Below are 13788 nucleotides of genomic sequence, written 5' to 3'. Positions count from 1 at the left end.
ATTTAATGATGGTCTAAAGACGTTTATGAGGGATGCATCCGGCTGAGAGTCTCCACTTAACAGGCTCGCTGTTTAAACCAAAACACCGGCCGATCTCTGTCACGACTTTTTGAGTTCAAAAGGAATTTAAAGCCGTGTTGAAACGTCTTTGCTACTCGCGCTTATCTCCTCTCACGTGTTGATTCATTCATTGCTTTTTCCATTTTTTAACCGCAGGCGCAACATTTCACTTTTTTCATGTTCTTCTAATTTTGGAGCACAATTTCAAATTTCAGGAAAATGTATTTTTTCGACAGGCTCCGGGTCAACTTTTTTGTCATTTTTTTTTTTTCAAATTTTTTTTGTCAAATTAATTTTTTTCAATTTTTTTTTTTTTTTGAAAAAAAAAAATTTGAAAAAAATTAATTTGACAAAAAAAATTTGAAAAAAAAAAATTACAAACTTTTTTTTCAACATTTTTTTTTAAAAAAAAAAAAAAAAAAAAATTTTCTTCCAATTTTTTTTTTTGCTTTGGGGGGGATTTTTTTTTGTCAAATTATTCCAAAAACCATTCCCAGTCATTGTTTGTCCATCTGTGATTCACTTGATTTCTCTTTCTTTCATTAGTTTCTATTTGTTCTATCTTTTTTGTATGTGTGTGTACTTTTCAAAAGAAGAAGCTGTGATTCTCTTGATTTAGCAGCTTGTAACAGTAGTCTTCTCTCAGCCCACCGTGAATGCGTCTCTCCTCCCGGTGTTCCGGTTTTAAAAGTGACCCTGTAAACTGGAGACCTTCAGCTGAACGTGTCAGTGTTTGTGGAGTTTACACAGCTGTTGAAACACAGAGGGAGTTCCTGGGAATGCAAACTAGTTTAGTTTTTATTAAGATTTCAAAATATCCTCATCAGATATTTAATGATGGTCTAAAGACGTTTATGAGGGATGCATCCGGCTGAGAGTCTCCACTTAACAGGCTCGCTGTTTAAACCAAACACCGGCCGATCTCTGTCACGACTTTTTGAGTTCAAAAGGAATTTAAAGCCGTGTTGAAACGTCTTTGCTCCTCGCGCTTATCTCCTCTCACATGTTGATTCATTCATTGCTTTTTCCATTTTTTTAACCGCAGGTGCAAAATTTTCACTTTTTTCATGTTCTTCTAATTTTGGAGCACAATTTCAAATTTCATGAAAATGTGTTTTTTTCGACAGGCTCCGGGTCAACTTTTTTGTCAAATTTTTTTTTACATCATTTTTTTTTTTTGTCAAATTTATTTTTTTCAAAAAAAAAAATTCAAAACTTTTTTTTCAAAACTTTTTTTTCAAAAAATTTTTCTTCCAATTTTTTTTTGTCAATTTTTTTTCAAATTTTTTTGTAATTTTTTTTGGGGGGGGGATTTTTTTTGTCAAATTATTCCAAAACCATTCCCAGTCATTGTTTGTCCATCTGTGATTCTCTTGATTTCTCTTTCTTTCATTAGTTTTTATTTCTTCTATCTTTTTGTATGTGTGTGTACTTTTCAAAAGAAGAAGCTGTGATTCTCTTGATTTAGCAGCTTGTAACAGTAGTCTTCTCTCAGCCCACCGTGAATGCGTCTCTCCTCCCGGTGTTCCGCTTTTAAAAGCGACCCTGTAAACTGGAGACCTTCAGCTGAACGTGTCAGTGTTTGTCGAGTTTACACAGCTGTTGAAACACAGAGGGAGTTCCTGGGAATGCAAACTAGTTTAGTTTTTATTAAGATTTCAAAATATCCTCATCAGATATTTAATGATGGTCTAAAGACGTTTATGAGGGATGCATCCGGCTGAGAGTCTCCACTTAACAGGCTCGCTGTTTAAACCAAAACACCGGCCGATCTCTGTCACGACTTTTTGAGTTCAAAAGGAATTTAAAGCCGTGTTGAAACGTCTTTGCTACTCGCGCTTATCTCCTCTCACGTGTTGATTCATTCATTGCTTTTTCCATTTTTTAACCGCAGGCGCAACATTTTCACTTTTTTCATGTTCTTCTAATTTTGGAGCACAATTTCAAATTTCAGGAAAATGTATTTTTTCGACAGGCTCCGGGTCAACTTTTTTGTCATTTTTTTTTTTTCAAATTTTTTTTGTCAAATTAATTTTTTTCAATTTTTTTTTTTTTTTGAAAAAAAAAAATTTGAAAAAAATTAATTTGACAAAAAAAATTTAAAAAAAAAAAATTACAAACTTTTTTTTCAACATTTTTTTTTCAAAAAAAAAAAAAAAAAAAAATTTTCTTCCAATTTTTTTTTTTGGTTTGGGGGGGATTTTTTTTTGTCAAATTATTCCAAAAACCATTCCCAGTCATTGTTTGTCCATCTGTGATTCACTTGATTTCTCTTTCTTTCATTAGTTTCTATTTGTTCTATCTTTTTTGTATGTGTGTGTACTTTTCAAAAGAAGAAGCTGTGATTCTCTTGATTTAGCAGCTTGTAACAGTAGTCTTCTCTCAGCCCACCGTGAATGCGTCTCTCCTCCCGGTGTTCCGGTTTTAAAAGTGACCCTGTAAACTGGAGACCTTCAGCTGAACGTGTCAGTGTTTGTGGAGTTTACACAGCTGTTGAAACACAGAGGGAGTTCCTGGGAATGCAAACTAGTTTAGTTTTTATTAAGATTTCAAAATATCCTCATCAGATATTTAATGATGGTCTAAAGACGTTTATGAGGGATGCATCCGGCTGAGAGTCTCCACTTAACAGGCTCGCTGTTTAAACCAAAACACCGGCCGATCTCTGTCACGACTTTTTGAGTTCAAAAGGAATTTAAAGCCGTGTTGAAACGTCTTTGCTACTCGCGCTTATCTCCTCTCACATGTTGATTCATTCATTGCTTTTTCCATTTTTTTAACCGCAGGTGCAAAATTTTCACTTTTTTCATGTTCTTCTAATTTTGGAGCACAATTTCAAATTTCATGAAAATGTGTTTTTTTCGACAGGCTCCGGGTCAACTTTTTTGTCAAATTTTTTTTTACATCATTTTTTTTTTTTGTCAAATTTATTTTTTTCAAAAAAAAAAATTCAAAACTTTTTTTTCAAAACTTTTTTTTCAAAAAATTTTTCTTCCAATTTTTTTTTGTCAATTTTTTTTCAAATTTTTTTGTAATTTTTTTTTGGGGGGGGGATTTTTTTTGTCAAATTATTCCAAAAACCATTCCCAGTCATTGTTTGTCCATCTGTGATTCTCTTGATTTCTCTTTCTTTCATTAGTTTTTATTTCTTCTATCTTTTTTGTATGTGTGTGTACTTTTCAAAAGAAGAAGCTGTGATTCTCTTGATTTAGCAGCTTGTAACAGTAGTCTTCTCTCAGCCCACCGTGAATGCGTCTCTCCTCCCGGTGTTCCGCTTTTAAAAGCGACCCTGTAAACTGGAGACCTTCAGCTGAACGTGTCAGTGTTTGTGGAGTTTACACAGCTGTTGAAACACAGAGGGAGTTCCTGGGAATGCCGATTTGTTATGGAGGACTTTACACCGTCCTAGAGCGAGGTGTAAAATCTAAGATGTAACTTATGCTAAAATTGGAACTATCTCAGCTGCTGCAACGCCCACAACGTTAGCAGAGAACTCGGCTAAAGCCAGGCTACGTTAGAACTTACACGCAGGTTTCTATCAGGGAGGTTAAAGAGTCCCGACACACTTCAGGGTTAACTTGTACTCTATTATTTTAAAAGCAGCAGGTTGAGAGCGACTGTAGTGAAATGTGAAGAAGGATCCCAAAACCCTGCAGAGTCAGAAACCTGTCAAAAGAAGAGTGAAGGTTAATCATCAGGAGGATTTGAGGTTAAAGGTCAAAGTGCATGAGGAAACAAGATGATGATCGATCCAGAAAGACAGACGTGGGTGTGTACTTCGACTGTAACAGACCATCGAGTGTTTAAAGATGATTTAAATCGGTCTCACGTTTCCTTTTTGAGTTACAAGCTGACGATATTTTTGCAAGTTGAAGTTGACTTTCACTTTCACAACTTTAAGAGTGATATCTTAACGACTCCTGGACGTGTTGTCACGAGTGGTGGATCAGAACTTTCGTGCAGCACGTGGTAAAAATTCAATCTGTGAGTAAGCGTTTTAATTTCTTGAAGCCTCACGCAGCCGCTGCAGATTTGTACTCTTGTTCATCTTTAAATATTAAAAGTCTGAAACGATCCAGCGCTGTTAGGCAAGAGGTGGGAGTGAGTGTCAGTGTTGGAAGGAGGCTGGTTGGAAGCACCGACAGAAGAAATCAAAGAGGAAATTAATCAAGAGCCTCCTGTGAGAGAAAGCGAGATGAAGGAGTGATAGATTACAGAAGAGTCCCCGCCCGCTCTGATTCTGCTGCCGGCCCAGAGTTAATGTGTGAGTCCGCCTGGTTAGAGAGATGGAAACGTTGGGAGTGATTAAAGGGAAGCGTTCCAGCGCACGGTTAGTATGCAGCCTGGATCAAAGAGAGGAGAGGGAGGAGTTAAGAGTCTGCTCGTCCTCTGACTGACCCGGCGCCCGGGGCTCCGCCCCCTGGACGGGCTCCTGTTGGGACTCCTGCGGCGCATCACTGGCGTAGAGGAGTGGGAGGGTGGGTTAGGGACGCAGGTGACCCGGATCCGAGGCACAAGGTGATCTCTGGAGGGGCTGACATGAGCGGGGTAGGAAGGGGGGCGGGGCCGGGGGCGACGAGGTTTGTAACCGGGCAGTAAGAGGAGGGTGTCGAGGTTGACGTTTCGGGGCTCCCTGAAGGAGTGATATTTCTTTGGAGGGATACGAGGAGAGTTGCTCTGAGCTCTCCGCATCACCTGGAGAGCAAGGTGAGTGTTTAGACACGTGATGACAAACAGAGGGAGAAACATGAACTCAGTGACAACATGTACACACTTCTACTACACACTACACACTACACACTACACACTACACACACCTTCAGCTCAGGCTCTGACTGAAACACTAAAAATCAATTCTTCAATTTAAACTGCTTAAGAAAGATCAATGACATGACATCCCCTAAAAGTGAAGCCAAAACATTTAGAGCGCCCCCTGGTGTCTGGCTGCAGTATATGTCTTAAACCCCGCCTCCTTTGTGTTAACAGATGGGACATGATCATGCTGATTTATGTCAGTGTTCATGTTTCTGACTAGTTTACTTTGAATGAGTTATTTGATGATATAAAGAGAGATATAACGCAGGAAAGAAGGGAGGGGGTAATGAAATGTCTTTTTTTTTAGATCCAGCTGTTCTTCAGAATGTTGACTTGTCTCTTGGAATTCTGAGATCAAAGACAGAATTCTAGAACTCTACCTCTGATGTCACAGCAGAAGTCTAGAACTCTGCCTTTGATGTCACAGCAGAATTCTAGAACTCTGCCTTTGATGTCACAGCAGAATTCTAGAACTCTACCTTTGATGTCACAGCAGAATTCTATTTCATCATCAACGCCATGATTGACAGCTGTGTCGACCAATGAGGCTCCTGCAGCTTCAGATCATCAGACTAGAGGAGGAACGGAGCATTTTGGCTTCACTTTTGTACGATGAAAGGAGAGTAAGATGTGTCTACTTCTCAGTCAGAGCTGCAGCCTGATGTGCTCTTTGCTTTTTACATTCAGTTTCAGCTGAAGAATTCAAACAAATCTTTACATTTGGCTCACAGAAATGAGCTACAGTTCTTTCAGATTAAAACGTCTTTGTGGATGTGTGGCTGTATGAGGTTCAAGTCAAGAAGAAGCGTGTTTCCCTCAGATGATCTCGGTCAGCTCAGCCTCGCCGACACTGCCAACTTGACTATCTTTAAGAAACTACAATCCAAACATGGATCTAGTGTTTGCCGTCAGAATAGCTGTTCTTCTTGCACTCTCTAAAACTGGACACATGTATTCCTCCGCCTGCAGCACACAGATCAGCATCCCCTTATGGGTGATACACTTATCATTGACAAGCACCTCATACAACCCCACTTCAAAAAACCAAACTATCCCTTTAACACGGCGTCTGAACCGAGCTGAAATCACTCAGGGGAGAGAACTCCACAAAGACAACACAAAGACAACACAAACAAACAAACAAACAAACAGACAAACAAACAAACAAACAGAGTGTAAACCTGCAAAAGAATCTCTTTACATCCGGCTCTGCTCTGTCGGGGTGAATGCACAGATGTTTGAACGTTTTGTGAACTGCTCCTTTAAGTCTTTGTTTGCAAAGTTAGTGTCAGAGCTCTCACTTTAAGATGTTAGCAGTGTGTGCGTGTGTGTGTGTGTGTGTGTGTGTGTGTGTGTGTGTGTGTGTGTGTGTGTGTGTGTGTGTGTGTGTGTGTGTGTGTTTTGCTTTGTTTGCTGTATTTTCAAAGTGACCCGACACGGCAGTCAGACTGTTTCACAAATCCATGGCAGGGGACGTATCGTAGTGAGGGCAGAACCTTCAAATCAAAAATCAGAGCGTGTTTGGATGAACTTTCTTTGAACCTCGCCTGTAGCTACCGCCTGTGCTGCCTTGAAGCTTTGCAACATGGATCTGCAGAACCTGTCAGGTTTCTGGAGAGTATTTGTTTCATCATTTGTTTATGTTTGATTCTAAAAATGAAGAATCTTTATGTGTGTCAGGTCTGCTGTGGATCCAGGCACGGTCTCACTGCCCCTGTAGATTCTTGGTGATCTGTTTGAAGCACGTTAGCTCATCAAACGCAGCTTTTTGTTTCTCTCTCTGCGTCCGGGTCTTACCTCTTTAGCCCAGGTGGGTTTGTCGTTGGTCCCGGGTGCCTGGTCTTTGTAGTGGTACAGCTGCTTCTTGTCCTGCGGCGGTCGCGTTGAATCCTGCTGCTGCTGCTGCTGCAGGGACACCAGGTACGCTCGCTCCTGCTGCAGCTGCCTCTGCAGCCGCTCGGCCTGACGCTGCTCCTCGATCTGCTTCCTCTTGTACTCCTGCACACAGAACCCGGCAGAGGAAGAGCTTAGACTAGGGAGGAGGACTAGGGAGCGTAGACTGCTTCACAAGTAGAGAAGCCCCTCTGTGGTTACGCTACATTAAAGCATGATGAAGTATTTACTCTGTAACTCAGTTAGAAACAAGCAAAGAGGAAAGCTTTAGCATCAAAACATGCAGTTCCTTCAGTGTCCACTAGAGGCTGTCTCCAAAAGTGAGTCAGGCCCCATAGAGCACCTTTTAAACATCCCTCTTTACACTAAAACAGAGTGTTAGGGTCAGATTACTGGGGGAAAACTAAGATTTCAAAATAAGATGTTATTGTTACACAAAAAAGACGTCAAAGAATAAAGTCTAGATATTTCTAGAATAAAGACGTTAATAAATGAAGTTGGAACATTATAAGAAATATTAAATATTACCAGAATAACGACGTTAATAAATAAAGTCATAATAAGAGGTAGAGAGGTTTTGTGTATTTGTATTTTAATGCTTTAAAGGTTTTTAGATTGTGTGCTTTGATTATTAATGTTTCTTTTGCCAGAGTTAAAATAAATCTGATCTCAGAACTCCACTTTTTAAAACTCTGCGCTGGCTCCTTTGTCTCTTTTAGATTAAAAAGTTATTGTAATTGTTTTTAAAGCTCCTCCATACATCACAGATCTCCTGTAATTTCATGGTCCAGCTCGATCACTGAGGTCCTCGAATGCTCCTCTTTTAAATGTTCCTCACAAAGAGAGAGAGAGAGAGCTTTCCATTTTTATAAACCCTAAACTCTGAACTCTCTGCCTCTGGACATTAACACGGCGAGCTCTCTGAGTGTTTTTAAAAGCTAACTAAAGACTGACCTTTTTAATCTGGCTTTTAATTTGTAGTAATTTACTTTTAGCCCTGGACTGCATTTTTACTTGTATTACTATTATGACCATTGTTTTAGCATCATTTTTATTCCATCTTAATATATTATATTTTATCTTTCTATTATTTTATTTTTTGGTATTTATCTGATTTTATTCTATTTTATTTTTCTGTTACTTCACTGATTTTATTTTATTTTATTTTTCTGTTACTTCACTGATTTGATTTTATTGATTCGGTCGTCATGATTTCATTTTTGAAGTATTTTCTTTCACTTTCCGTTTTTACCTTTTGCTGTTGTTTTCTGTCTCTCTGTACTTTGTGAAGTACTTTGAATATATGAAAGGTGCTATATAAATAAAAATGAGTTGAGTTGACTAATTATTAATATTATTTATTTGACCTGGGTGTATTTTCTGTATTTTAATGCCAAATTAAAGTTTCTTCTTATAATAAAAATAAACTTGATCTAATTTAAAAATAGGAGGGGAGAGAATAAAGTCTTCGGAGGATTAAGTTGTAACAAAAAAGAATAGAGTAATACTTTTATAAAGATAAATGTCAAAGCTTTATGTTAAACTGTATTTTATTTTGAAGGGGAATATCAGAAAAGTAGCTAGCCACCTGCGCTAAAGTGAAAAAAGATGAAAGACGTTTTTTTTCTCTAAATAAAGTTATAAGTTATAATTTTACTCTTTTAATATTATGTCTTAAATCTCTGAACTTCTCTCTGCTGCGTTTCAGGCGGCGCTGCCTTTTTGTGATTTTTTCATGCAAATGTTTTTCATGTAGACGTCTCTGCTCAAAGTCTAAATGATTCAAATGGTGCATATCGGCAGTGACTAACATTTCTGCAGCGTGTGCACGCAGGTCAGGACAGCTGAAGAGGAAACCTGAGTGTGTTTGTCACACCGTCCTGTCAGAGATCAGAGGTCAGGTATTTACCTCAGACCTGTGTGAAAGTCTGCAGCAGTCCATGTGTGTGTGTGTGTGTGTGTGTGTGTGTGTGTGTGTGCATGTGCACTGCTGTCTTCTGTGATGTCACTGCTCATGATGATGACACCACATCTCAGTGAAGCTGAGATTACAGCAGAGTCGGCCATCGACTGACACGCCTGCAGCTTTGTGAGTTCATTGATTTGCTGTTTGCAGAAGTTTTCCTGACGTGTGTTTGTGTCTCACTCCGGATCGATCCAGCATCGACTGCTTCTGTGAGAAAATAACAAACAGGCCGACAGCACGTCCTCAAAGTCCTGATGCTGCCTGTCTCTGAAACTTTGAGCACTTTTCTAACTCAGGGAAGTCGTCCTGCAGCCTGTCCCATCAATAACTGTGTGTGTGTGTGTGTGTGTGTGTGTGTGTGTGTGTGTGCGTGTTGTTACCAGCAGTAAGGCCTGCTCCTGCAGGAGCTGCTGCTGCAGGATCTCCAGCTGCCTCTGCTCCTCCTCCAGCTGTCTACGGATATACTCCTAACCAATCAGCAGCAGGGTCGGCACGAAGAAGCAGCCAATCAGAGAGCACCGAGGCAGAAGAGAAGCCAATCAGAAGCCCCAGGCAACCAGTGACATCAGCAGAGCAGGAAACAGGGGAGAAAGAAAAGAGGAGGACAGAGAAAAGTGGATTTAGTGAAGAGGTGTGAGAGAGGGATTTAGTCAGAAATAGACGAGAGATAAAACGAGAGAAGCAGCAGGGGGCCGTAATTAGTAGAAGAAGAAGACATGCGTATTAATGAAAGGAGGATGTTCAAGATCAGCATGAAACCTCAAAGTGTTCAGGGAGCGCTGAACTGAAGGGAGAGTTCAGCGTTAGTCATGCAGGCTCTGCAGAGTCTCCTCTGTTAGACTCTCAGACACGTCTACACGTCTTTAAGAACCTCGTCCCTCTGCTCCTCAGACTGTCTCTCTATCTAAACACACCAAACAATATTTCACATCTTCATATAAATACAGAAGGTTTGGTTTGTTGTGAAACAGATCAGCTGTGACCGGCACAAAGTAAGGCCTCTTCAGGACGCAGCAGGAGCCGGTCTTTAATTTGGGTCATGCTGTAAGAACACTGGGTTTTTACATTTCCCATGATGCAGCTCACTACTTCAAATAAGACCCTCCTGCACAACCAGTTTGAGACACGGTGAGAATTCATTGTGAGCCCAAACTTGGACATCTTAAAGGGCCAGCGTCCTTTAACTCCACTGTGTCTAATAGAGCGTGTTTGATTCGAGCGCGGTTCTCGAGAGACTCTGAGTTTTGTTGCATGTTTTTTGTACACAGACATTAAAGAAACGTATTTTATCTATGTACTTTTTAAATTCAGTAACAATGTTAAATTACGGACATTTAAAAGGACTCGTCGTCTGATACTCAGACTCATGTTCACACCAAGCGGCAACCTCCAGTGCTAAAATATGAAGCCCATGTAAAAGTGCTAAAAACTGCAGTTCCCCGACTGTCCACTGGAGGCTGACTGCAGAAACACAGGAATGGACACACACTGTACAGGGTGAATTTATTTATAACTTATAAGATATTAAAGTTACAAGTTTTGCCCAAATAAGGGCGTAACTTGACAGGCGGGCACCCTGTAGCTGTTAGCGAGGAGGCTAAAGGCCCGCCTCTTCACTTCACACTAGCTCGGATGAAGTTAGGTTGAGTTCAGCATTTCCAATATGGCACCCGCCGACGATCGGCTTCAACAGCGCTTTAGGAACAGATGAGTGATGTCACAGAGACGACCCCCAGGTGCCATATTGGAAATGCTGAACTCAACCTTCACCTGAGCTAGTGTGAGGTGAAGAGGCGGGCCTTTAGTATGGGCTGAGATTTGTGCCACTAGAAACTGAAATTGAATAATAATATTGAATTTGAAAAGCATGATTTGAAATTTAAATTAATGTTTTGAAACTGATTTTTTTTTTATTTTAAATTTAAATGAATGTTTTGAAATTCAGTTTATCTGATTTGAAATTTAAATGAATGTTTTGAAACTGATTTTACTTGATTTGAAATTTAAATTAATATTTTGAAACTGATTTTTTTTTATTTTAAATTTAAATGAATGTTTTGAAATTCAGTTTATCTGATTTGAAATTTAAATGAATATTTTGAAACTGAATCTTTTTTATTTTAAATTTAAATGAATGTTTTGAAACTGACTTTATCTGATTTGAAATTGTATTTAACCTAATTTAAAATTCAACTCTCTACTTTCCTTAAATTCAAAAATAAAAAATTCAATTTTAGTTCAGCGTTGCACAACCATTACGTCATCTACGTCCGTGAGGAAGAGTAATCGAGCACAGATTCACACAGTTCCTTTTCAAAGTTTTCACGCACTTATGGTTTAGGGTTAGGGTTAGCGCCCCCTGGAGGACAAAGAAAGGCTTCTTAGTGCTACGGGGAAAATACCAGACTCTGCTGCTACCTACATGTTTAAAAACTTGAAAAATACCGGACACAATACGGTTTTTCAGTTATATGACGAAGAAAAAAATTCAGTTTCTAGTGGCACAAATCTCAGCCCATACTTTAGCCTTTTCGCTAACAGCTACAGGGTTCCCGCCAGTCAGTCAAGTCAGCTACGCCCTTATTTGGTCAAAACTCGTAACTTTAATATCTTTAAAGACAACAAGTTATAAAAACATCCACTCTCCGTACCGATAGAGACATGAGCTCTAAAGATCGTCTTCTTTGAATGGGTGTGTATGTGGTTTACTGTGCTTTCAGAGACAACCCCAAGTGGACGCTCGAGGTACTGCAGTTTTCCGCACTTCCTCATTGGCTTCACATCTGAAGACCGGAGGGTGCTGCTAACAGCTTGTAGCGCTAAAGTTGAGGTTTTTGACACTAGTTTTAGATTACGGACTGAAATATCATGAAGGGGGAGGAGTTTAAATTTCTAAATGTGTCTTTATGATTTGTTTGAGGAGAGAAGAAGAACAGAAATGCGTGGAGCAGAGCATGAAGTGGGCACGCCCCTCTGGTTGACACCTGTGATGTAACACCTGTGGAGTCCCTGGTGTCTTCCTACCTGTTCCCTCTCCGCGTGCCTCCTCTCCTCTTCTCTGCGGATCTGCTCCATCTCTTCGTACCTCCTCCTCTGCTCTCGCTCCTGCTGCTTCCTCATCTCTCGCTCCCTTCGCTGTTGCTGCAGGCGGTGAAGACGTAACACATAAAAAACTCTTCAGCTGTGTGTGTGTGTGTGTGTGTGTGTGTTTCCCTGACATTTGAATAAGCGGAGGTGCTATCATCACAGGTGTGGTGAGGTTTTTTTTGTATGAGAGTCATTTAATTATCAAAGCTGAGATGTTTTCAAAAGGTGGAAACAGCCTCAGAGAGAAACAGGGAGACAGATTTTCTCATTTATCTCATGTGATGAAGAGGTGTGAACTCCATCAGCTGTGAGCTGCTCTCAGGTATCTTTTAAAGGGGACATTCCTCCTATCTTCTAAACATGACTCTGAGTCTAATCCACTAAAGTGTAGGAACTCTACCTCCTCCAGCCGTCTCCTCTGCTCTTTCTGCTCCTCGATGCGTTTCTGTCTCTCGGCCAGTAGTTGGCGCTTGTGTTCCTCGTTCTGCTGCTGCTCCAGCTGCTGACGCCGGATCAGCTCCGACCGCTCCTTGTTGGCCAGCTGGAGCCGCAGGAAGTCCCGCCTCAGGGTGGACTCTCCGGGGATGTTGATGATGGAACTAAACGAGAACCAAGAGTCATGAAATGTGGATAGATGATTTATCTGCTGCAGACGTTAAACAGTTAAAATAAATAACACAGAAAGACTTTTGTATCTTTAGAGTTAAGGGTGGTAAAGTGGAAGGAGGAGCATCAGCAGTGACAGTAAGAAACTGAATCAAAGCAGGAGTCCTAAAGTAGAGAGAGACCGATATGTTTCTTTCAGGGCTGATACCGATACCGGTTATTAATGATCAAGGAGGCCGATAACCGATATTTAGAGATGATATTCATGTGTCAGTTCATATTCATTCAAAAGAAAAGGAAGAAGATATCACAGGAAAAGTAGGAAAGGAAAGGAAAGAAGAGGAGAGGAGAGGAGAGGAGAGGAAACAAGGGGTGGTTGGAAAAGAGGAAAAAGGGAAGGACACAAAAAGGTAGGAGATGAGAACCAGAGTAAAGAGAGGGAATGGAAATGAGAAAGAAAATACATAAAAGGAGACAAGGTAGGATATGAGACAAGGAAAGGAAAAAGGAAATGAGTGGAGGAGGAAAGGGTAGGAAAGGAGAAAAAAAAAGAGAAAAGGAGACAAGGCAAGCGGAGGAAAAGGGAGAGGAAACAAAGGCCAAGTGGACAGAAAAGGAGACAAGGCAAGGAAAATTCCAGGTAGGTCAGGAGAATAGGAGATGAGTTAAGGAGATGAAAATGAAAGGAGTGGAAAGGAGTGGAAAGGAAAAGAGAGGAAAGGAAAGGAAAGAGAAGGAGAGGAAAGGAATTAAACAGGGTAGGAGGGATAGGGGGAATCAAGAGGAGAGGAGAGCAGAGGAGAGGAGAGGAGAGGAAAGAAAAGGAAAAGAAGGAAAGGAAATTGCCATATATAAGAAGGAACAGGACAAGAGGAAAGGAGGGAAGGAAAGGAAACAAATCAGCAGTAAATAACACAAGAAGAAAGGAGAAAATAAAAAAGGAGACATAGCCAAGAAAGAGGAGGAAAGGATGAGAAAGGAAAGGACACGAGGAGATGGGACAATGACAAAGGAAAGGAGACAAGGGGATGAAAAAGGAAGTTTAAGAAAGTAAGCAGTAAAAAGAGAGAGAGAGACAGATTTAGACTTTAACTACGAGACAGGTAGTGGACAGGAAAGGAGACATTTCCAGAGATCGATCATACTTTAAATTTACATCCCTAGTTTTTTCCAAGTGTCATATGTGTCGTCACTGATGCTCGCTCTGTTCTGTATCCCGGGGTCTTTGCTGCTGCTCTCCCTGCCTTGGCTTCTCATATATCTCCCCACCTCAGGCTTCACCATTCCACGTGTGCACATGGAAGGTCAGGGAGCTCCAAGAACAGAGTCTTATAATAACTTATTGTATTCAGATAATTAAT

At 40.3% G+C, this 13788-nt stretch overlaps 1 protein-coding gene across 9 annotated transcripts in view; it reads right to left on the bottom strand.

Moving 5' to 3' along the window:
• Positions 1–13788, bottom strand: part of tnikb (TRAF2 and NCK interacting kinase b) — a 72772-nt gene that overhangs the window by 32765 nt on the left and 26219 nt on the right. For 5 of the 9 annotated variants that reach the window (XM_034706476.1, XM_034706471.1, XM_034706473.1 and 2 more), the window contains exons 12-15: positions 12222–12420; positions 11759–11875; positions 9115–9201; positions 6673–6873 (exon numbers count right to left, since the gene is read on the bottom strand). In XM_034706476.1, coding sequence (XP_034562367.1) covers positions 6673–6873; positions 9115–9201; positions 11759–11875; positions 12222–12420 — 604 coding nt within the window. Of the gene's footprint in view, positions 1–4458; positions 4756–6672; positions 6874–9114; positions 9202–11758; positions 11876–12221; positions 12421–13788 lie in introns of all 9 variants that reach the window. The other 4 variants (XM_034706468.1, XM_034706469.1, XM_034706474.1 and 1 more) reach the window with 3 other exon arrangements.

This window comes from Notolabrus celidotus, chromosome 17 (genome assembly GCF_009762535.1).
Source record: "Notolabrus celidotus isolate fNotCel1 chromosome 17, fNotCel1.pri, whole genome shotgun sequence".
NCBI lineage: Eukaryota > Metazoa > Chordata > Actinopteri > Labriformes > Labridae > Notolabrus > Notolabrus celidotus.
Note: the sequence above shows the minus strand (reverse complement) of the source record. Positions and strands in the feature narration are given on the sequence as shown.